This window comes from Sturnus vulgaris, unplaced genomic scaffold, assembly GCF_052056855.1.
Source record: "Sturnus vulgaris isolate bStuVul1 unplaced genomic scaffold, bStuVul1.hap1 Scaffold_85, whole genome shotgun sequence".
NCBI classification, from domain to species: domain Eukaryota; kingdom Metazoa; phylum Chordata; class Aves; order Passeriformes; family Sturnidae; genus Sturnus; species Sturnus vulgaris.
The window spans coordinates 2,787,065-2,810,906 of record NW_028276736.1 but is presented as its reverse complement, the minus strand read 5'-3'; the positions used below and the strand labels follow the sequence as shown (position 1 = coordinate 2,810,906).

The 23,842-nt window shown below is 52.4% G+C and overlaps 1 protein-coding gene across 1 annotated transcript; it reads left to right on the top strand.

Annotated features, from left to right (window-relative positions):
- Window positions 1-8,709: 8,709 nt before the first annotated feature.
- LOC106864618 (olfactory receptor 14J1-like) lies at window positions 8,710-9,288 on the top strand. Its single transcript, XM_014894230.2, has one exon. It carries the CDS (start codon window positions 8,710-8,712, stop codon window positions 9,286-9,288), a length of 579 nt encoding a protein of 192 aa, XP_014749716.2.
- The last annotated feature ends 14,554 nt before the right edge of the window (window positions 9,289-23,842 follow it).

Genomic DNA, 23,842 nt, shown 5'->3' with positions numbered 1-23,842 from the left:
TGAGCATCTGAGTGGCTCAGCAGGTCCCCAGCTGCTTCCTCCTGGATTACAGGGGTCTGTTCTGCTCCCTGTCCCCATCTCCCAGCTCAGGAGAACACTTGTCCTGAGGATATCCTGTCTAATTGTTTGAAACTGTGGCAATGAATGGGTTAAGTAGCTCAGCCTTTTTCTCGTCTTCAGTTACTATATTCCCCACAGCATCCAATAAAGAGCTGAGATTCTCTTTGTTCGCCGGTTTACTAATAACTTATTTATAGAAATATTTTCTATTATTTTTCACAGAAATTGCCAGGTTAAGTCCTAATTGAGTTTTCACTTCTCACATTTTCTTTCTGCATGACCAAATAACATTCTTAAACACTTCCTGAGTTGCCTGCACCTCTTTCCAAATATGATGCACCCTCTTTTTTCCCTGAGTGCCTAGAAAAATCTCCATACTCAGCCAGGCCAGTCATTTTCCTCACTAGCTCACTTCTGGCACACTGGGACAGGCTCTTTCTGCTCATTCATCATTCTTTTCTTGAAGTGTCTCCATCTGTAAGGGTCAGTCTGAAGTTCCCCTCGATTTTGCCTCCCGACCGTCACAAAGAGACCTCGAGGACCTCCACCCAGGCTGACTCCCAACAATGGTTTCCTGGCCGGGCCAAGGTGGATGCTCGTGACTGTGTGCTGGTGTATTGTGTTCATTGGACTGTGCTGTCGTGGCACCAACCAGAGGTTGTGTTGTACCAACTGAGGACTGCTTGACCGTACCTGTCTCCTGCAGCACCACACAATGGACCATAAATCTTCCCACCTCTTGGCCAGAGGCCACTCACTTTGGAGAAGGACTATAAAAGAGTGACCCTCTGGAGAAGACCCTTTGAGATCTCTCCACTGATGAAGACCCCCTGGAGAAGACCCCTGAGATCTCCCCATGTATAAAGACTCGTCTATCGGATGACCCGTGAGTACGCCCGTCTCGTCTGTTGGTAGCTATTTTCCCATCCCCTTCTTTTCTTCCCCTCTCCCTATACTTTGTTTCCTATACCTCTCCCCTTTATCGTAACTGAGTTGTTGGCATTTGATGAAATGCATTGCTGTTGTTGAATAAACTGATTTTCTGCTGTTGAATAAACTGATTTTGTCCCCTGCACTTTGGCTCTTTGCACCTTTAAGATCAAAAGAACCATCACGACCCCCACTCTGTATTAATAGCGGATCGTGACACCATCGTCCTTGGCTCAGGCAGTCTCAGAATACCAAATCCTCCTGAATATTGCCCTGAACCCCAAATTCATGCTCAAATGCCAGTGAAATGATTCAGCTTGAGATCTCTTTGCTTAATTTCTTTATTTGTACCCCAATTCTGGGTGTTTTGATGGGATCAACATGGAAATTATTCAGGTAGGAAAAGATCTCCAAGATCATCCAGCATTGCTTGATGCCGCCAGAAGAAACAACTGGACAGAGCAGATGAGATTTTTTGGGCTGTAAAGTAAAAAAATCATCTCCTCAATTAATTTCCAATGTTGATCTGAGTCCCCATGGATGTTAATGCCCCAGGGTTCATCCAGGTGCCCATGGGGATCCAGGAGGACATGAAGAGCACCAGCCAGGTGTCATCCCAACCTGGATCACCAGGGATGTGGGCCACCAGGGCTCTGCCCAACCAGCGTGGCTCCTGTGATGGGGGATGAGGTTGGAGAGGCACACGAAGCTCTTCCCACAGTTGGGGCACTCACAGGGCTTCCCTTACTGGTGCCTGCGTTGGTGTTTGGCCAAGAGAGAGCTCTGGGTGAAGCTCTTCCCACACTGGGGACACTCCTATGGCCTCTCCCCAGTGTGGATGCTCCGGTGCCTGATGAGGGTGGAGTTGCAGCTGCAGCCCTTCCTGCAGGGTGGAGTTGCAGCTGCAGCCCTTCCTTCAGTCAGGGAAGCAGAAGGGCCTCTCCTCTCTTACAGCAGAGGACAGCAGACCTGTTCTGAAACCTCTTCAAACAGTCGGGACACTCAGAGGGCCTCCCCTGGTGTGAGTCCTCTGGTACTGGATCACCTTGTTGCTCCACCCGAAGCTCTCTCCACATTCCCCACCCTCATAGGACCTTTCCCCAGTGCAGAGGCACTGGTGGGTGATGAGGTTGGAGCTGCAGTTGAAAACCTTCCCACACTTGTAAAGCCATTCCATGGTATATGGATCATTTGGTGCTTTATCAGGTAAAATCTCTCACTGATACTCCTCCTGTGGAGGCTCAGACAGCTTTGTGACTTCAGCCCTGGAGGGACAACAACAGGCAAGGAGAAACACCCCTCTAGATCATGGCGAGATGTTCCTCCCTCCCATAGGCCTTTGTAGGCACATGTGAATTCCTTCAGTTCTATTGGTTATTGTAGTTGATGTCACCAATGTTCACCCCAGCTCTGTGAGAATTGGATTAGTGAAGGATTCTCAAAGCCTGACTGAAAGCTCACACAGTCTTGTACATCTGCATGCAAACTCAGAGATAAGGTGTGCTGACTTAGAAAGGCCCTGGAATAGAGAAGATATTGTTGAGAGACAGATTGAACTAGAAACAAGGTTCAAACAATGGCCTCGCAAAAAAAACCAGATATTTTTGAGAATTAAAACTGTGAAAGCTGCATTGTGGCAAGGCCACGTGGGATACAATAATAGGTGACTGGTGTTAGAATTATTAGCACCATTGTGTGGCAAAAGCAAATAGGCTGAAAAACATTTCTAAGGTATTGTAACCAGGAAATAACTTGGCTTCTGATAGAATTTTGCACGTCTTATGTTTCATCCTTCAACAAGACTGATAAAGGAAGAAAATCTTAAAAACAAGAAGCCACTCAGTTGCCCCATCTCTGTAGAGCAGGGATATTCCAACATGCAGGCAGGGCTCCAGCCCTGCTGGGCTGGGAGAGGAGCTGCTCATCCAGAGAAATGTTTTGAAATTCTTCTTTCTTGCACAATCATCCTCTGGGCCACGAGCCTGGCCCAGCTCAGCAGCACAGACACAGCACAAGGACTTTAATGACCCTCTCAGGGTTTTGGGGCTATTTACCTCAGAATCATTCCCTGAGGGTGTCTTCAGAAATCTTCTGAAAACTTAAATTGAAATTCCAGAGTTTCGTGAAGTTTTGATGGACTCCACTGAGGGTCACAACTCACATGAAAATGTCCCCAGGTTCCAGTTAGAGCAGAACACTGGAGGCACTGATGACAGGGGGGACAAACAAGGCAAAGGTGTCTCTGATGCTGAGCAAACCTGGATGTGTTTCAGGAATGCAAAGGGCCAAGGGCTGAGCCCCAGCCCCTGGCAAGGCAGATCCTGTCCCTCCCTCCTTGCTCAGGGCTCTTCCCGGGCCACTGGGCTCTGGGCATGTGCAATGCCAAGGGCAGCACCATGGGGCGGCCCCTGCCAGGCTGCTGAGCAGGGACAAGGAGGCAATGAGGCCCCAGCACAGCAAGGCTCACTTGTCCCCTGCTGGCCTCAGGCCCAGGGCCAGCCTGCATGGCCCAAGTGCTGCAGGAGTTGGCTGTGTCAGGGCCTTTCAGCTGCTGCCCATCCCTGTGCCCTCTGCAGCCCAGGCTGTCCTACGGTGTCCATGCCCTGCGCCTCTGTCCCTGCAGGCTGTCGTCATCCCCCGGCTGCCCCACCTCGCTGGCCCCTTCCTTTGCTGACAGCTCTGCCTCCTGCCTGCCTCTGCCTGGACACCCAAAGCCTTGGGCTGCTCCAGATTCCTTCTGGGGAATGTGCTGCACCCAGCCCTGCCCTGAGAGAGGAAATGCTTTATCTTTTTGTCCAATCTGGGCCTCTTCATGTGCCCTTTGCATTAATGCTTTTTTCTCCAGCTGTCATCTGCTATGTCAAAAGGATTCACCAGCTCTGAAATCACCCTTCTATTCCTCCCATGTCTCTCCTCTGCTGTTCTCAGTCTCCACTCCATTGAGCACAGCGCTCCTTTGTCCCTATATTGTCCTTTGCTGCCCCAAAGCCCCACCTTGTCAAGGTGTTGTCAAATGAATATTTTGCCCTCATAGTCTTAAGAAAATCACCAGAGGCTTAAGCCAGCCAAACCTGTCTGTCTTGGCTACTTTTTCCCTCTAAGCAATCATTGTATATAGAAAATTTGTGAGGTGGAATCTCAGTTTTGGCCCATGGGCACATGGACAAGAAGGATGCTTCTTTTCCATTGGAAGGGAAGCACAGAGCCCAGCGTTTTGTTGGTCGATGAGAGGCAGTGATGCCAAACCAGTCACATTTGTCTCTCCTGGAGGTTTCTACTGGGAGCAATCCATGGCTCTATGGAGTTTTGGAACAAAATCATATTTTGGCCACGGACGCCTGGATGAGTGCCACAATTGGTGTCACAATTTCCATGCTCTCCATTATTCCATAAGGTCCTGCAGTGTCACAATGGCCCCTTGGATGCACAAGTCCCTGTTATGTCACAATGGGCCCACCTTTCTTCCATGAGGCCTTGCAGTGTCACAGGAATCTCCTTGGTACCACAGTATGAGAATATAAATATTACTAGAGATGGAGCAACTGAGACACTTGTAAAAGATGGTTTGTTGCCTTATGGCATCAGTTTCATAGAACGGTGAGACGTTAATTCTCAGTTACAATGCCTTATGTTAGTGTTTTAGCCAATCAAATACTTCTACAAAGCTTCCTAGTGTATTTTTACAGCAATCATTAATTGCTTTATTTCCCATGGCTTTGCTGCAATGAATAATTTTTCAGCCAATCATATAACACTTCACAAACATTCATTGATACATCTTAAACTTCTAACTAGCCTTACAAAGGTTCTATTGCTAAACTTTAAAATCTTTTACTATTTTAATGCATTGCTTTGCTTACATAATATTCATTTCTGTTTGCTGAAAACATATTTCTACTTTAAATACAAACTCATATTCTTTGTTCATGTCTGTTCCACTTAAATGCTCTAATTCTCTAAGTCTTCTCCAAGGTCTTAGGTCAAACCCTGTATCCATCTCTGTCTCTGAGCCTGTATGCACAAGGCCCTGTGAGCTCTCCGTGCCTGCATTTCCCACACTGCAGTATCCCAATGGACCCTTGGTTCCATGGGGACTCACAATGGCAGAAGGGTCTCCTTGGTTCCACAAGGCCCTGCAGAGCCCCTTGATTCAACGAGGCCTCAAAGTGTCATCATGGCCTCCAGGATTCCATGAGGTCCCACAGTGTCACAATGGACCTTTGGTTCCATGAAGTCCAGCACTGTTCCATGAATCCTCAGTTCCATGAGGCCCTGTAGTATCACAATGGACTCCTCGGTTCAATGGTGCCGCACAGTTGGCACCCCAGCCCTTGGTGTGATGAGACCCATAGTGTCACAATGGTTCCTTGCTTCCATGAGGCCTTGAAGTGCCACAATGATCTCCTTGGGTCCATGGGACCATAAAGTGACACAATAGTCTCCATGATTCCACGACACCCCACAGTGTCACAATGACCCCTTGGTTGCATTGAGCTCCACAGCATCACTATGATTTCTGGAGTTTTATAAGGCCCTAAAATGCCACAATGGTCCTGTTGTTTCACAAAGCCTCAAATTGTAAAAATGTCCTCCATGTTGCTGAGTCACAATGGACCTTTGGTTCCATGGAGCCCCAAAGTGCCACAAAGGTCTCCTTGATTCCATGGTGTCAGAATGGCCCCTTTGTCCCATGGAGCCCCACACTGTCACTGTGGTCCCCTTGATTCCATGAGGCCCTGCCGTGCTACAATGGCCCCAATGGCTACAATGGTCTCCAGGGAGACTCTCTACAACCACCTGAACAGAGGTTGTAGTCAGGTGGGGGTCGCTCTCTTTTCTCCCAGGAAACACCTGACAGAAGGAGAGGACACAGACTGAAGATGAGCCAGTATAGATTTGACATCAGGAAAAAATTATTCACTGCAAGAGTGATTGGGCACTGGAATCTTCTGCCCAGGGAAGTGGTGGAGTCATGGTCCCTAGCAGCCAAAAAAAGTCTTGACGTGGCACTCAGAGCCATGGTTAATTTTTTGAGGTGATGTTAGTTCATAGGTTGGATTTGATGGTTTCAAAGGTGTTTTCCAAACTCATTAATTTCGTGATTCTGCTTCAAAATACTCTCCATTGTTCCACGAGGCCCTGCAGGGTCATAATGGACCTTTGGTTTTATGAGTTCCCACAGTGTAACAATGGACCCTTGGTTCCATGAGGTTCCTCAGTGTCAGAACGGCCCCTTGGTCACAATGGACTTCTGGTTCCATGAGCTTTCATGCTCTCAGAAACATTTCCACAATGTCACCATGTACACTTTGTTCCCGGAGGTTCAGTAGTATAACAGGGTCACCTTGGTTCTGTGAGGTCCTGCAGTGTCACAATGCACCCATGACTGCAGGGGGTTCCACAGTGTCACCATGGCCTCCTTGGATCTGCAGTGTCACAAGGGACCATAGGTTCCATGTGGCCCCACTCTGTCAAAATGGATTTTAGTTCCATGAGCTCCCACAGTGTCAAAAGGCCCCTTTGTTCCTTGAGGTTCCATAGTGTCACAGTTGACACTTTGGTTCTGTGAGGCCCTGCTGTCAGCAAATCTCCAAAATATCAGAATAAGACTCCTTAACACTAATTTTGTGCAGGGCATGGACACCGTAGGACAGCCTGGGCTGCAGAGGGCACAGGGATGGGCAGCAGCTGAAAGGCCCTGACACAGCCAACTCCTGCAGCACTTGGGCCATGCAGGCTGGCCCTGGGCCTGAGGCCAGCAGGGGACAAGTGAGCCTTGCTGTGCTGGGGCCTCATTGCCTCCTTGTCCCTGCTCAGCAGCCTGGCAGGGGCCGCCCCATGGTGCTGCCCTTGGCATTGCACATGGCCAGAGCCCAGTGGCCCGGGAAGAGCCCTGAGCAAGGAGGGAGGGACAGGATCTGCCTTGCCAGGGGCAGGGGCTCAGCCCTTGGCCCTTTGCATTCCTGAAACTCATCCAGGTTTCTCAGCACCAGAGACATCTTTCCCTTGTTTGTCCCCTTCTGTCATCAGTGCCTCCAGTGTTCTGCTGTGACTGCAACCTGGGGACACTTTCTCAGTTGGGTCCCTCAGTGGGACCCATTAAAACTTCAAGAAACTTTGGAGTTGGAATCTAACTTGGAGTTCTTGACAAGTTTTTTGAACACTCTCTGAGGGACTGAGTCTGATGCAAACAAGCACAAAGCCCTGAGAGGGTCATTAAAGTCCTTGTGCTGTGTCTGTGCTGCTGAGCTGGGCTGGGCTCCTGGCACAGAGGCAGCTCCTGGCAACCAAGAAGAGCTTCAAAAAGATATTTCTGCTGAAGAGCAGCTCCTCTCCCAGCCCAGCAGAGCTGGGACACTGCCTGCAGCCACCCCAGGCACAGCACAGAGGCACAGAGAGCTTCAATCATTCAGGGCTGGGAAGATGCTCAGAAGTGACTGGGGCAGAATCACTCCCAGCCCTTGACACAGGAAACCTCTGGCTGCAGGACAATGCAGCTGCAGCTCCTGCAGTGATCTCCTCAAGCTGCAACATCCCAATGCCTGCAGACTGTGTGAGTACATTCTCTGATGATCTCTTGTGTAGAGCAGCCAGGGGTGCCCAGGGCTGTGGTGCAGAGCAGGGTCCTGCAGCCCAGGGTGCTGTGCTGGGGCAAGGACTCTGCTGCCTGCCAGGGACAGCTCTCAGCCAGCCCTGGGAGCTGCTCCCAGCACTGGGGGACAAGGTCTGGGTGGAAGGAGACAGCTGGTGAGGCTTGGAAGTGTTCTCCTTGTGTGGTGAGGATGCTGCATTGTTCAGCACTGCTCCCAGCATAGCATTTAACTCCACAATATTTCTAGGTAGACTATACAGGGAGCACGGTGAGGCAGGGGCTGCATAAAAAGGAAAATCCTGATTTTATAACCCACTGCTCTAGGTTGCTTAGACGGCAAATTGCATCATCTCTCAGCTCAGATTGGGGAAAGATATAATTTTTTTCTCTCTGAACTTAATAAAGCAGTCAGTGACAGAAATTTACACAGGGTCCTTCACAGGCAGCATCAGTGTCACTTTTCCTACCTCCTCAGGGTTGCTGTGATGTTGCCATCAGAGCCTGCAAAGGCAGAGGTGGCCCTAGGCAGTGTCCTGTGCTGGGAGGGGTCTGCAGGGCAGAGCTGAGTCCCCAGGGCTGGGCTGGGCTCTGGCAGCACTGGCAGGGCCCAGCCCTGGGCACAGGGAAGCAGCTGCTGGCAGGGACAGCTCCAGGCAGCAGAGCCCTGGGCAGGCAGTGGGGGGAAAGTGCCACCAAGCTGGGCTGGGATATTTCAAGTCCTCTCCAAATTGAACTATTCCATGATTACTTTTCTTACAGATCCCCATGCCAAGACACAGCAAATGTCCAACAGCAGCTCCATCAGCCACTTCCTCCTGCTGCCATTGGCAGACACGCGGCAGCTGCAGCTCCTGCACTTCTGCCTCTTCCTGGCCATCTCCCTGGCTGCCCTCCTGGCCAACGGCCTCATCATCAGCGCCGTAGCCTGCGGCCACCACCTGCACACCCCCATGTTCTTCTTCCTGCTCAACCTGGCCCTCACTGACCTGGGCTCCATCTGCACCACTGTCCCCAAAGCCATGCACAATTCCCTCTGGGACACCAGAAACATCTCCTATGCTGGATGCGCTGCTCAGCTCTTTTTCTTTGCCTTTTTCATCTCATCCGAGTTTTCCCTCCTGACCATCATGTGCTACGACCGCTACGTGTCCATCTGCAAACCCCTGCACTACGGGACCCTCCTGGGCAGCAGAGCTTGTGCCCACATGGCAGCAGCTGCCTGGGCCAGTGCCTTTCTCAATGCTCTGCTGCACACAGCCAATACATTTTCCCTGCCCCTGTGCCATGGCAATGCCCTGGGCCAGTTCTTCTGTGAGGTACCTCAGATCCTCAAGCTCTCCTGCTCTATATCCTATCTCAGGGAACTTGGGCTCCTTGCTGTAGGTGCCTGTTTAGCTTTTGGCTGTTTTATGTTCATGGTTTTCTCCTATGTGCAGATCTTCAGGGCTGTGCTGAAGATCCCGTCTGAGCAGGGACGGCACAAAGTCTTTTCCACCTGCCTCCTTCACCTGGCCGTGGTCTCCCTTTTTGTCAGCACTGGCTTTCTTGCCTACCTGAAGCCCCTCTCCATCTCCTCCCCATCTTTGGATCTGGCACTGTCAGTTCTGTACTCAGTGGTGCCTCCAGCCCTGAACCCCCTCATTTACAGCATGAGGAACCAGCAGCTCAAGGCTGCAGTATGGAGACTGATCACTGGATGGTTTTAGAAACAGTAAGTTGCTTCCCAGTTTCTGCAAATCACTTCCAATAAAAATCGTCTTTGATAGTACTTGTTTTGTTTGGTCATCGAATTGCTCTTTTATTTACTTTTTTAAAAATATTTTAACATATTTCATCTAGAAATGCCATTCTTTGTGCCATATTTCATTTTGTTTCTCCCCATGATTACTGTGACCAGAGACTGTCAATGAGGGGCTGCACTCTCATTGGCTTTAATGAACTAAATAATCTCCATCCTAGCAAAGTTTTCTCCAGAGATGCCCCTTTTGTTCCCTTCTCTGGAGCTGCAGCAGCAATGTCTGTGTGCAGAGCTGGGGCAGATCAGTGCTGGCACAGCAGCTGTGCCCAGCAGCAGCAGCAGCAGCACTTGGTGTTGCCAGTGCTGCTCCCGTGCCACTGCCCCGCTGCCCTCCTGGCCCTCGTGTTGCTGCAGGGCCTGAGTGCTCTCGGGGCCGGGCACAGCCCTGGGGGTGGCAGTGCCGGGGCTGCAGCAGGGACAGGCCATGGGCACTGCTGGGGCAGCGCTGACGCCTCAGGCCAGGGCCTGGGGGCTCCAGGCTCCTTGGCCAGGCTCTCTCCACAACACTTGTCCAGCCCAATGCTGAGCACAGAAAAGCCCCACGAGCAGCCCCAGGCTGGCCGTGGGCAGGCTGGGGGCAAACAGCATGGCTGGTGCTCTGCAAGCTCCCTGCAAGGGGGACACCCTGGCAAGGAGCAGCAGAGCAGGGGCTGATCCATCCCCACTGTGCTGGACACCCCAGGGCAGCGTCCCAGAGCGTCCTCATGCACCTGCCAACAACATCCCCCCTCTGCAGCCCTGGCCTCTCCCCCAGCTCACACAGGAGCCGCATCCTTGCAGGCACACACACGGCAGCACTGGCTCAGGAGCCCCTGTTTGCATTGCACACAGCAGGCTCAGCACCCCCATGGTGCTGCTGTGGGGACATGGAGCTGAGTGAGCACAAATGCCATCAGCCCCTGGGGCCAGCAAGGGCTGGGGGACAGCAGGGAAACAACTCAGCTTTGTCGTGGCCTCTGAAGTCAGCAAGAAAGTTTGTTCCCATCAGCTGTGAGTTTCCTGTCCGACTGCAGATGTTGTTGCTCGGAGCCAGGGCTGCCTGGCAGGCACCCCCAAACTGTCCTGAGCTTTTCCTTGGCTTCACCTTTGCTTTCTTTCCTCTTTCTTGATCCAGATTTTTTCCTCTTGCCCATCCCTGTCCCCTCCCTTGCAAACAGCCCATCCCTGATTGCCCTTTCCTCTCTGGCCCCACTCCCCATTTCAGTTCCTGGGTTGTCACCATGGGAGCATCACTTGGGAAGCAGGGCCATCTTCCAAGTGCTTCAGGAATTGTCTGCAGGGTCCTGCAGTGCCTCGTGCTTCTCCCTTGCCAGAGGCACCACAGGCCAGGGGGGCACATCTGGGCTGCTGTGTCTGGGTGTGGGGCTCCCTGTTGTGGGCAATGAGGAGGGGCTGGAGAGGCTCTGCAGGACTGACAGGATGGGCTTTGGGGCTGTGTGGAGAAGCTGAGGGACGTGGGCTGCTGGACCTTGTGAAGAGGAGGCCCAGGGCTCATCCTGCAACTGCCCCAGGGGTGTTTTAAAGAATCACAGAATCAGCCAGGCTGGAAAAGTCCTTGGAGATCATCAAGTCCATCGTGTGCCCTGACACCACCTTGTCTCCCTGAGCCTCCCCTTCTCCAGAATTAACAATTGCAGCTCCCTCAGCCACTCCTCACAGGACTTGTGTTCCACACCCCTCACCAGCCTTGTTGCCCTTCTCTGGACACGCTCCAGACCCTCCATGTCCTTCCTAAATTGGGGGGCCCAGAACTGGACACAGCACTCGAGGTGCTGCCCAACCAGGGCCGAGTACAGGAGAAGAATCACTGCCCTGCTCCTGCTGGCCACACCATTCCTGATCCTGGCCAGTTGCCATGGAAATTCTTGGCCACCTTGGCACACTGCTGGCTCATGTCCAGCCTGCTGTCCATCAGTGCCCCCAGGTCCCTTTCTGCCTGGCTGCTGTCCAGCCACTTCGTCCCCAGCTGGTAGCACTGCAGGGGTTGTTGTGGCCAAAGTGCAGGACCCAGTACTTGGCCTTGTTAAACCTCTCCTTGGATTTGGGCCCTGGATCCAGCCTATCCAGGCCCGTGTATAGAGCCCTCCTACCTTCCAGAAGATCCACACTCACACCCAGCTTCATGTCAGCACGATTCCATACGGTCTTAGAGTGTCACAATTTCATGAGGCCTCCCAGTGTCACAATATCCCTTTGCTTCAATGGAGCCCCAGGGTGTCACAAAGTCCCTTGGATCATTGTGCCCTGCAATGTCACAATGGATCTTTGGTTCCATGAGGTCTCACAGTGCAGCAATGCTCTCCTTGTTTCCACAGTGTCACAATGGCCTCTTGGTCCCATGGGGCACCATGGTGTCATAATTGTTTCCTTCAGTCTATGAGTCCCTGCAGTGTCACAACTGTCTTCTTGGTTGTACGAGGTCCAGCAGTATCACAGTGGTCTCCTTGTTTCCAAAAGGACAAAAAGTGGCACAACTGTCTTCTTGATTTCATGAGGTCTCATGGAGTCACAGGGACCCCCGAATTCCATAAGGCTCCACAGTGCCACAATGGACTCCTTGTTTGCACGGTGCCACAATGGACCCCTGCTGACACAAGATCCTGCAGTGTCACAATGGATTCTTGGTGCCATGACACCATGCAGTGTCAGTGTCACAGTGGTGTCTGAGTCCCTCTGCAGAGCCCTCCTGCTCTCCAGCACATCCACACTCACCCCCAGCTTGGTGCCATCTGCACATTTGCTGATGGTGCACTCAATGCCCTCATCCAGATCATCAATGCAGATATTGAAATCCATGCTGGCTGCCTCTGATCCCTCAGCCATCCTGGAGGTGCCCTGTGATGGCACTCAAGGTGATCTGTTCCATCACCTCACCAGCCACCCAGGTCAGGCTGACAGGCCTGCACTTCCCCACATCCTCCTTCCAGCCCTTCTTGGGGATGGGCTCACATTGGCACCTCCAGTCCTCTGGCACCTCCCTGCTGAGCCAGCACTGATGAGAAATGATGGAGAGCAGCTTGGGGAGCCCTTCCAGCAGCTCCCTCATCCCCCTAGGATGGATCCCACCTGTTCCCAGAGACACCAGTGAGCATCTGAGTGGCTCAGCAGGTCCCCAGCTGCTTCCTCCAGGATTACAGGGGTCTGTTCTGCTCCCTGTCCCCATCTCCCAGCTCAGGAGAACACTTGTCCTGAGGATATCCTGTCTAATTGTTTGAAACTGTGGCAATGAATGGGTTAAGTAGCTCAGCCTTTTTCTCATCTTCAATTTCTCTATTCCCCACAGCATCCAATGAAGAGCTGAGATTCTCCTTGTTCGCCGGTTTACTAATAACTTATTTATAGAAATATTTTCTATTATTTTTCACAGAAGTGGCCAGGTTAAGTCCTAATTCAGTTTTCAATTCTCACATTTTCTTTCTGCATGACTTAATAACATCCTTAAACACTTCCTGAGTTGCCTGCACCTCTTTCCAAATATGATGCACCCTCTTTTTTCCCTGAGTGCCTAGAAAAATCTCCATACCCAGCCAGGCCAGTCATTTTCCTCACTAGCTCACTTCTGGCACACTGGGACAGGCTCCTTCTGCTCATTCATGATTTCTTTCTTGAAGTGTCTCCATCTGTAAGGGTAGGTCTGATGTTTCCCTCGATTTTGCCTCCCGACCATCGCAAAGAGACCTCGAGGACCCCCACCCCGGCTGACTCCCAACAATGGTTTCCTGGCCTGGCCAAGGTGGATGCTCGTGACTGTGTGCTGGTGTATTGTGTTCACTGGACTGTGCTGTTGTGGCACCAACCAGAGGTTGTGTTGTACCAACTGAGGACTGCTTGACCGTACCTGTCTCCTGCAGCACCACACAATGGTCCATAAATCTTCCCACCTCTTGGCCAGAGGCCACATGTTTTGGAGAAGGACTATAAAAGAGTGACCCTCTGGAAAAGACCCTTTGAGATCTCTCCACTGATGAAGACCCGTCTATCCCCTGGAGAAGACCCCTGAGATCTCCCCACAGACAAAGACTCGTCTATGGGATGACCCGTGAGGACGCCCGTCTCGTCTGTTGGTAGCTATTTTCCCATCCCTTTCTTTCCTTCCCCTCTCCCTATCCTATACCTCTCCCCTTTACCGTAACTGAGTTGTTGGCATTTGATGAAATGCATTGCTGTTGTTGAATAAGCTGATTTTCTGCTGTTGAATAAACTGATTTTGTCCCCTGCACTTTGGCTGTTTGCACCTTTAAGATCAAAAGAACCATCACGACCCCCACTCTGTATTAATAGCGGATCTTGACAGGCTCCATGAGACCACAGGACCATTCTGACTCTGTGGAACCAAGGATACCACTGTTACACTATGAGGCATCATGGAACAAAGGAGGCCATTGTGAACCAGCAGGGGAACCCGCTGACACTATTTTTATACTTCAAGGGCCATTGTGGAACTGCTGAGCCTTGTCCAACCAATGAGACCATTGTGACATCACAGAGCCTCATGGAAGCAAGGGGCTGTTGTGACACTGTGTGGCACCATGGAACCAAGGAGACCATTGTGAAACTACAGGGCTCCATAGAACTAAGAACTCATGTAACAGAGGGGCCCAATGGAATCAGGGCCTCTCCACCCTGTGGGGCATGCTCCTGCAAGCCCAGGAAGATACTCCACTCATTTTGTCAGATAAGGAATGGCCCCAGAATGATCTTCTTTTCCTGTACCCTCATTGGTTTAAATTTGACTGTAGTGTTCCTGCCTTAGTTCTTCCCATTGATTGTCCTCCTCGACCCACCCCTTTGCAGTCCCCTGCTTTTCTCGTAATTGAACCTAAACTCCACCCATACCCTGGCATATAAAACCCATGACTCTACCCTCATTCTTGTCTTGGTCCCTGGTTCAATAAAGGATCCCGGGTTTTGCTAAACCAAGACCCATCCTGTTTACGTCTTTTCCTGTTGGTCACTAATGGCTGCCTGAGGTCCAAGACTCCAGGGCCCAGGGAAGCTGTTGTGCCCCTCACTGCAGCGGAACACAACACCAAGGGGCAGTTGTGATGTCAGGGCCCCAAGGGTACAAGAACATGGAACAGGTCTGGTTGGCTGGGCCTCCTGAGGGCTGCCTGACTGGTCCAGCTGACTTGCCATGTTGGGGGCTATTTCTCATCAGCCCCTGAAACACTAGAGTTCAGTGGTTTCCTTCCTATGGGAAAAAGCTGTCCTTCTCCTCCAGGGGTTCATGGCCAAAATTGGGATACCTCCTCCAAATTTGATTTTATCCAAGGATTATTCCCATATGAAACCTGCCAGGACAGACAGCTCTGGCAGGCCTTGGCCTCTTGGGGGCCACCTCTTATCTGCCTTCAAAACACTGGGGACCTGTGCTTTTCTTCCCATGGAAAAACATCTTTCAAGTCCAGGCATCCATGGCCAAAATTGGGAATCCACCTCCAAAATTCCAAGGACAGGTCCCAGACAAAATCTTCCAGGCTTCCTGTGGGCCAGCTCTTGTCTGCCTTTGAAACACCAGGGCTCCCTACATTCCTTCCTAGGAAAAAGAATTCTCCTTCTCATCCAGATGTCCATAGAGAAAAGTGGGATTTGGCCTCCCAAATTCTGTCTGTTCAAGGATTCCTCCCTGACAAAAGGTCTGGCTGGCCTTGGCCTCCTTGGGGCTGCATCTAATCAGCCTTTGAAACACTGGGACTCTACCGTTTCCTTCCTATGGAGAACTGTCTTTCTAGTCCAGGAACCCATGGCTGAAATGGAATTCCACCTCCAAAACTCCCCATATATCCAAAGGTTGCTTTCAGACAGAAGCTGTAAGGACAGACAGGTCTGGCTTGCCTTGGCCTCTGGTGAGTGCTTCTCATCTGCCTTCAAAACCCTGGGGTTCTGTGGTTTCCTTCCTATGGAAAAGAGCGATCCCTCTTGTCCAAGGGCTCTTGGGCTCAAACACTTGACCACTATCGAGTGACAAAGAAGCTATGTGCTCAGTGGAGTGGAAACTGAGGACAGCAGAAGAGTGCCCTGGGAGGGATTGAACAGTGGTTTCAGAGATGGTGGATCCTTTTGACATAGTGGAAAACAGCCTGAGAAAGAAAGAATTAATGCCAAAGGCAGCTGAGGAGGCCCAGACTGGAAAAAAGGAGAAATTTCCCTTCTATGAAAGGGCTGTGGTGCAGCACATCCCCCAGAAGGAATCTGGAGCAGCCCAAGGCTCTGTGTGTGCAGGCAGAGGCAGGCAGGAGGCAGAGCTGTCAGCAAAGGAAGGGGCCAGCGAGGTGGGGCAGCCGGGGGATGACGACAGCCTGCAGGGACAGAGGCGCAGGGCATGGACACCGTAGGACAGCCTGGGCTGCAGAGGGCACAGGGATGGGCAGCAGCTGAAAGGCCCTGACACAGCCAACTCCTGCAGCACTTGGGCCATGCAGGCTGGCCCTGGGCCTGAGGCCAGCAGGGGACAAGTGAGCCTTGCTGTGCTGGGGCCTCATTGCCTCCTTGTCCCTGCTCAGCAGCCTGGCAGGGGCCGCCCCATGGTGCTGCCCTTGGCATTGCACATGGCCAGAGCCCAGTGGCCCGGGAAAAGCCCTGAGCAATGAGGGAGGGACAGGATCTGCCTTGCCAGGGGCTGGGGCTCAGCCCTTGGTCCTTTGCATTACTGAAACACATCCAGGTTTGCTCAGCATCAGAGACCCCTTTCCCTTGTTTGTCCCCACCTGTCATCAGTGCCGCCAGTGTTCTGCACTAACTGAAACCTGGGGACACTTTCTCAGTCCTGTCCCTCAGTGGGACCCATTAAAACTTGAAGAAACTTCAGTGTTTCAATTAAAATTTGAGTTCTTGAGAAGTTTCTCAAGCACACTCTGAGGGACGGAGTCTGATGCAGACAGCACCAACGCCCTGAGAGGGTCATTAAAATCCGTGTGCTGTGTCTGTGGTGAAGAGCTGGGCTGAGCTTCTGGCACAGAAGGCGATTCTGGCAACCAAGAAGAGCTTCAAAAACACATTTCGCATCATGAGCAGCTCTTCTCCCAGCTCAGCAGGGATGGGGCACTGCCTGCATCCACCCCAGGCACAGCACAGAGGCACAGAGAGCTTCAATCAGTCAGGGCTGGGAAGATGCTCAGAAGTGCCTGGGGCAGAATCACTCCCAGCCCTTGACACAGGAAGCCTCTGGCTGCAGGACAATGCAGCTGCAGCTCCTGCACTGATCTCCTAAAGCTGCAACCTCCCAATGCCTGCAGACTCGGTGAGTACATTCTCTGATGATCTCTTGTGTAGAGCAGCCAGGGGTGCCCAGGGCTGTGGTGCAGAGCAGGGTCCTGCAGCCCAGGGTGCTGTGCTGGGGCAGGGACTCTGCTGCCTGCCAGGGACAGCTCTCAGCCAGCCCTGGGAGCTGCTCCCAGCACTGGGGGACAAGGTCTGGGTGGAAGGAGACAGCTGGTAAGGCTTGGAAGTATTCTGCTTGTGTATTGAGGATGATGCATTGTTCAGGACTGCTCCCAGAGTAGCATTTAACTCCAGAATATTTCTAGGTAGATTACAAAGGGAGCGCAGAGAGGCAGGGGCTGCATAAAAAAGATAATCCTGATTTTATATTCTATTGCTCTGTGTTGCGTAGGTGGGAAAATTGCATATAGATATTCATCTCAGTTCAGGTTGGGAAATTTTTTTTTTTTCTCGGATCTTAATAAAGCAGGAAGTAACAGAAATCAGCACTTACAAGCAACACCAGTGTCATTTTTCCAGTCTCCTCAGGGTTGCTGTGATGTTGCCATCAGATCCTGCAGAAGCAGAGCTAGCCCTGGGCAGTGCCCTGTGCTGGGAGGGGTCTGCAGGGCAGAGCTGAGCCCCAGGGCTGGGCTGGGCTCTGGCAGCACTGGCAGGGCTCAGCCCTGGGCACAGGGAAGCAGCTGCTGGCAGGAACAGCTCCAGGCAGCAGAGCCCTGGGCAGGCAGTGGGGGAAAAGTGACACCAAGCTGGGCTGGGATATTTAAAATCCTCTCCAAACTGAACTATACCATTATTAATTTTTTCTAGATCTCCATGCCAAGACCCAGCAAATGTCCAACATCAGCTCCATCAGCCACTTCCTCCTGCTGCCATTGGCAGACACGCGGCAGCTGCAGCTCCTGCACTTCTGCCTCTTCCTGGCCATCTCCCTGGCTGCCCTCCTGGCCAACGGCCTCATCATCAGCGCCGTAGCCTGCGGCCACCACCTGCACACCCCCATGTTCTTCTTCCTGCTCAACCTGGCCCTCACTGACCTGGGCTCCATCTGCACCACTGTCCCCAAAGCCATGCACAATTCCCTCTGGGACACCAGACACATCTCCTATGCTGGATGTGCTGCTCAGGTCTTTTTCTTTGTGTTCTTCATCTCAGCAGAGTATTTCCTCCTGACCATCATGTGCTACGACCGCTACGTGTCCATCTGCAAACCCCTGCACTACGGGACCCTCCTGGGCAGCAGAGCTTGTGCCCACATGGCAGCAGCTGCCTGGGCCAGTGGCTTTCTCAATGCTCTGCTTCACACAGCCAATACATTTTCCCTGACCCTGTGCCAAGGCAATGCCCTTGGCCAGTTCTTCTGTGAAATTCCCCAGATCCTCAAGCTCTCCTGTTCACACTCCAACCTCAGGGAAGTTGGGCTCATTGTGATAAGTGCTGTTCTATATTTTGGTTGTTTTGTGTTCATTGTTTTCTCCTATGTGCAGATCTTCAGGGCTGTGCTGAGGATCCCCTCTGAGCAGGGACGGCACAAAGCCTTTTCCACCTGCCTCCCTCACCTGGCTGTGGTCTCTCTATTTGTCAGCACTGCAGTGTTTGCCTACCTGAAGCCCCCCTCCATCTCCTCCCCATCCCTGGATCTGGCACTGTCAGTTCTGTACTCGGTGGTGCCTCCAGTCCTGAACCCTCTCATCTACAGCCTGAGGAATCAGCAGCTCAAGGCTGCAGTGTGGACATTGATGACTTGAGGATTTAAGAAATTGTAAACTGATGGTCAATTTCTGCAAATCATTGGTAAAAAAAGTCACCTTTGATAATTCTTGTTGGTTTCATTTTGGAGGTTATTGTTTGTGGTTTACTTTTTACTGTGGTCTCCCTGTTTCTCAGCACTGCCTTATTTGAGTACCTGAAGCCCCCCTCCATCTCCTCCCCATCCCTGGATCTGTCCTTATCAGTTCTGTACTCAGTGGTGCCTCCAGCCCTGAATCCCCTCATCTACAGTCTCAGGAACCAGGAGCTCAAGGCTGCAATGTGGAGGCTGATGACTGGAGGGTTTCAGGGACATTAAACTTCCAGAAAAATAATGAAAATAACATAAATAATAGCCATTTTTGATAGTTCTTGTTTTGTTAGTTGTGGGATTCTTTTTCCTTTGTTTTAGTTTTTCTATATTGTCCACAAAGATAAGCCTATGCTCGTGTTATTTCTCATTTTGTTTCTCTCACCCTTCCCATTGACCACAGATTCTGTCAATGAGGAGCTCCACTCTTGGTGGCTATATATGAACTAAAGGATCTCCCAGCAAAGATTTCTCCAGCGATGCCCCTTTTGTTCCCTTCTCTGGAGCTGCAGCAGCAATGTCTGTGTGCAGAGCTGGGGCAGATCAGTGCTGGCACAGCAGCTGTGCCCAGCAGCAGCAGCACTTGGTGTTGCCAGTGCTGCTCCCGTGCCACTGCCCCGCTGCCCTCCTGGCCCTCGTGTTGCTGCAGGGCCTGAGTGCTCTCGGGGCTGGGCACAGCCCTGGGGGTGGCAGTGCCGGGGCTGCAGCAGGGACAGGCCATGGGCACTGCTGGGGCAGCACTGACGCCTCAGGGCAGGGCCTGGGGGCTCCAGGCTCCTTGGCCAGACTCTCTCCACAACACTTGGCCAGCCCAATGCTGAGCACAGAAAAGCCCCGGGAGCAGCCCCAGGCTGGCCGTGGGCAGGCTGGGGGCAAACAGCATGGCTGGTGCTCTGCAAGCTCCCTGCAAGGGGGACACCCTGGCAAGGAGCAGCAGAGCAGGGGCTGATCCATCCCCAGTGCACTGGACACCCCAGGGCAGCGTCCCAGAGCGTCCTCATGCACCTGCCAACAACATCCCCCCTCTGCAGCCCTGGCCTCTCCCCCAGCTCACACAGGAGCCGCATCCTTGCAGGCACACACACGGCAGCACTGGCTCAGGAGCCCCTGTTTGCATTGCACACAGCAGGCTCAGCACCCCCATGGTGCTGCTGTGGGGACATGGAGCTGAGCGAGCACAAATGCCATCAGCCCCTGGGGCCAGCAAGGGCTGGGGGACGGCAGGGAAACCACTTGGGTTTGTTGTGGCCTCTGAAGTCAGCCAGAAAGTTTGTACCCATCATCTGTGAGTTTCCTGTCCCACTGCAGATGTTGTTGCTCAGAGTCAGGACTGCCTGGCAGCCAGCCTCAAACTGCCCTGAGCATTTCCTTGGCTTCACCTTTGCTTTCTTTCCACTTTCCTGCTCCTGATTGCTTCCTATTACCCACCTTCATTCCCTCCCCTGCAAACAGCCCATCCCTGTTTGCCCTTTCCTCTCTGGCCCCACTCCCCATTACAGTTCCTGAATTGGCACCATGGGAACATCACTAGGGAAGCAGGATCATCCTCCAAGTGCTTCAGGAATTGTCTGCAGGGTCCTGCAGTCCCTCGTGCTGCTCCCTTGCCAGAGGCACCACAGGCCAGGGGGGCACATCTGGGCTGCTGTGTCTGGGTGTGGGGCTCCCTGTTGTGGGCAATGAGGAGGGGCTGGAGAGGCTCTGCAGGACTGACAGGATGGGCTTTGGGGCTGTGTGGAGCAGCTGAGGGACCTGGGCTGCTGGACCTTGTGAAGAGGAGGCCCAGGGCTCATCCTGCAACTGCTCCAGGGGTGGTTTCAGAGAATCACAGAATCAGCCAGGCAGGAAAAGACCTTGGAGATCATCAAGTCTGACCCATGCACTGACCACCCCAATGACCACATGCACTGACCACCCTCACTAACCTCACCAATTGGCCATTCCCCAATGACCACAATCTCTGACTACAACCACTGACCACACTCCAATTAAAACCCAACTGACCCCATCCACTGACCACAAACCCTCACCACACCCCCACTGACCACCTGCATCAACCACATTCACTTAGCACAACCATTGACCACAACCACTGACCACACTCACAGACCACCTCCACTGACTACACCCCAATGACCACCTGACCACTTCCACTGACACTTCCCACTGACACCTTCCCACTGACTAGCCACCTGACATTACCTGACCAAACCCACTCACCACAGCCAGTGACCACACCCCACTGGCCACATCCAACTGACCACCCAAGTGACCACACCCACTGATCAAACCCACTGACCACTCGATATGGCCACACCCACTGACCACACCCCACTGACCACAGCCACTGACCACACCCAATGCCCCACCCACTGACCACACCAAGTGACCACGCAACTGACCATTGCTGATTATATCAGAACTGATCATATCACAACTGACCACACCCACGGACCACAACCCACTGAATTCTCCCACTGCCCACACCCACTGCCCACTCCTGACCACAATCCACTGACCACTCAACTGAACAAAGTGACTGAGCACTGAACTGGCCGTATCCTGACTGATTACATGCCACTGACCTCACCAACTTTCCACCCCTTCACTGACCACACCCACTGCCCAGACACCAATGCCCACACTGCCACTGACCACAGCCACTGATCACCTCCCACTGACCACCCTGTCCTGGTTTGAAAGACAGCTGTCTACTAGGGAAAGCAGGGCCTTCCCTTGAAATGGAGAAAGTAAATCCCTCCCTCTGAATTAGTATCATTTTGAAATGAAGGGGCTGTCAGGCAAAGATATGGGGATAGGAATAACAGTTCTTTACTAATATATATATAACAAGGCAAAACAAAACAACAACTATGAAATTAACAACAAACAGAACAGGAACCCAGTAACAGTTCTCTGTTCTCTTGGCTCTGGGGGCTTTTCCCCTCTGGTGCAGTTACCCTCCCAGTTGGCAGTGAGCTCTGGCAGGTTCCTGGTGGACAGGGGCAGATCCTGCACAGCTGCAGGGGCACTGGGGTGATGGTGGCCGTGTCCCAGATGGGAAGGGTGGAGGAGAGGCTGTGCTCACGAATTCTTGGAGCACTATTGGTCCCAGTGCCCCAACAGGATGCTTGGAGATAGCAAACTGAAGCAGGAGAGCGTCCTAGCAGGGGTGTGGGGTCCAACACCAGAAGAGGCAGCTCCTGGCGTTGGGATGGCGGGGTGAGGTTTTCCAGTGGCCTTCCTCCTCCAACAGCCAAAGCAAGTGAGTGCCAGCAACAGCCCCCCACCCTCCTTTACCCTCTTCTCATCTCGCACTGTTCCCCCCCCTCCACCCCTGCCCTCCAAGAGAAACTCCTAAAGAAACCAGGGAGTCTCTCCCTCCCCCATCTCGAAGTCTCAAGGACCTAGCCAGCAGTGATCCTTAGCATATCAGTGGGAAAAAATTCCACAGGCAGAGAGGGAAGGAAAAAAACAACTCCCAACACCTCTTTACCCATGAGTTCTTCTGTCCTGGGGGTCTCTGTGGTGGTCCCTGGTGGTCGTGGACCCCAATGTTCCAGTCGGCCCGGCTGAGTTGGCAGGACATTGAAGCTGGTGAACTTCTGTGGAAGGAGCAGAAACCCTAACAGAGCCTCCTTGCAAAGCTATCCCTTAGATAAGAAATTGCTTACTTAGAATGACTAATACTAGAAATATTTCCCCCCTTTGCAAACCTCACTTTATCTCCCTGTGATATAATTGGTCCATTTTCAATCCCCTTAGCAATTGGTCCCTATTTCCTAAAATCCCTAAGTAGTTGGTCCGTTTTAAAATCCCCTAAATAATTGGTCTGTTTTCAAGACACCCTGACCCTACAAAAGCCCCCGTTAGTACCTTGTCCATTGAATTGCTGCCTGGGACCCCTTCGTGGAAGAAATAAAGTGTCTGTGGAATCTCCCTGCAGCTTCCTCGGTCTCCTTCCTCTGCTGGCCAAAGGTACTTTGGAAGCAAGGCTCAAATCACAACATGGGCTGAAGGCCTGGACTCCAGGCATTGCTTGCATCCTCCTACCTCGTGGCTGAAATCTGCCTGAGACACCAGGAAAGGCTGTTCCTTGTGGGACATCTTATCCGGGCACGTTGTGGCAGCTCGGGGCCCAAACCCCAAAGCCCCGACAGCTACAAACTTCCAGTTCCCCTTCTTATACAACAGGCATTGTGCAGTTTCCAGAGGCCAAGGGTTCTGGAGAATAAGGATTGTGTCAGCTCACTTGTGTGGGCAATTTATCATCTGGGAACATGAGGTCACAGAGTGGGCTATGACATCACAGAGTGGGCTATGTGAGGTCACTGAGCAGCTATGGCATAGAGCAGACAATGACATCACAGAGCAGGCTGTGACATCACTGGGCTGCTTTGTGACATCACAGCAGGGCTGTGTGAGGTCACTGGGTTGGTCACTCTGTCCCAGCCCCCCTCACAGTTGCCCCAGACAAGTCCAATGCTGTTCATGCCCAGCAGGGTCCCCTGTCCCCCGGGATCCCCCTGCTCCACCTGGAGCCACAGCCTCCCCCAAGGATGTTCCACAAATCAACCCCAGAGCCTGACACGGGGACAAGGGGCCAGGGCTGTGTGACCAGGACATCAAGGCCGTGGATTATCCAGGTCACTGGGGCCTGGTTTGGGTTGCCCAGGGCAGGAAAGATGTCTGGTAGCTGGAGCAGGGTGAGGGAAGGGCCTCCAAGGTGGGGCTGGAGCCCTTTGGCTATGAGGAGAGGCTGAGGGAGCTGGGCTTGTCCAGCCTGGAGCAGGGAAGGCTGAGGGGCTCCTCATGCCAGCCTGGCAGAGCCACCCAGGAGCTGATGGAGAACACAGAGCCAGGCTCTGCACTGGGGGGGCTGGAGGGGACAAAAGTCAATGGGTGAAAGGGGAATGAGGGGAGATCAGACAGGACATGTGGAAAACCTTTGTTCCCATGGGCTCAGACAGGTTCTGAGATGCTGCCCCATCCCTGGCTTTGGGAATTTCAAATCCACACCAAATCAAGGCTTGAACCACTTGGTCTGAACCAGTTTCTGACAGGTTTGGCTGCAGACTTGCTGAGGTCCCTTCCAACCTCAGCTCCCTGATGATCCCAGGACGATGCTGCTCCCGATTTTGGAATGGGCTGGAGCTGATGTTTATGGGACAGGAGCCCTCTGGGGCTGTAGGGGACCTGCAGCTTGCAAGGTGCACGAGCACATCTCATTAGCTGGGGCATTTGAGTACTTTAAGAAATGTCAAAATTTCCCACCAGAAGAGAAGAGAAATTTCCTGGATGTGTACTGATGGCAGGACAAGAAATACTGATCTTCCCCTGTACCTGTGTTACCACTATACTGTCTATAATTTCATGTCCCTCTTCATTTGGGTGTTTCCACCTC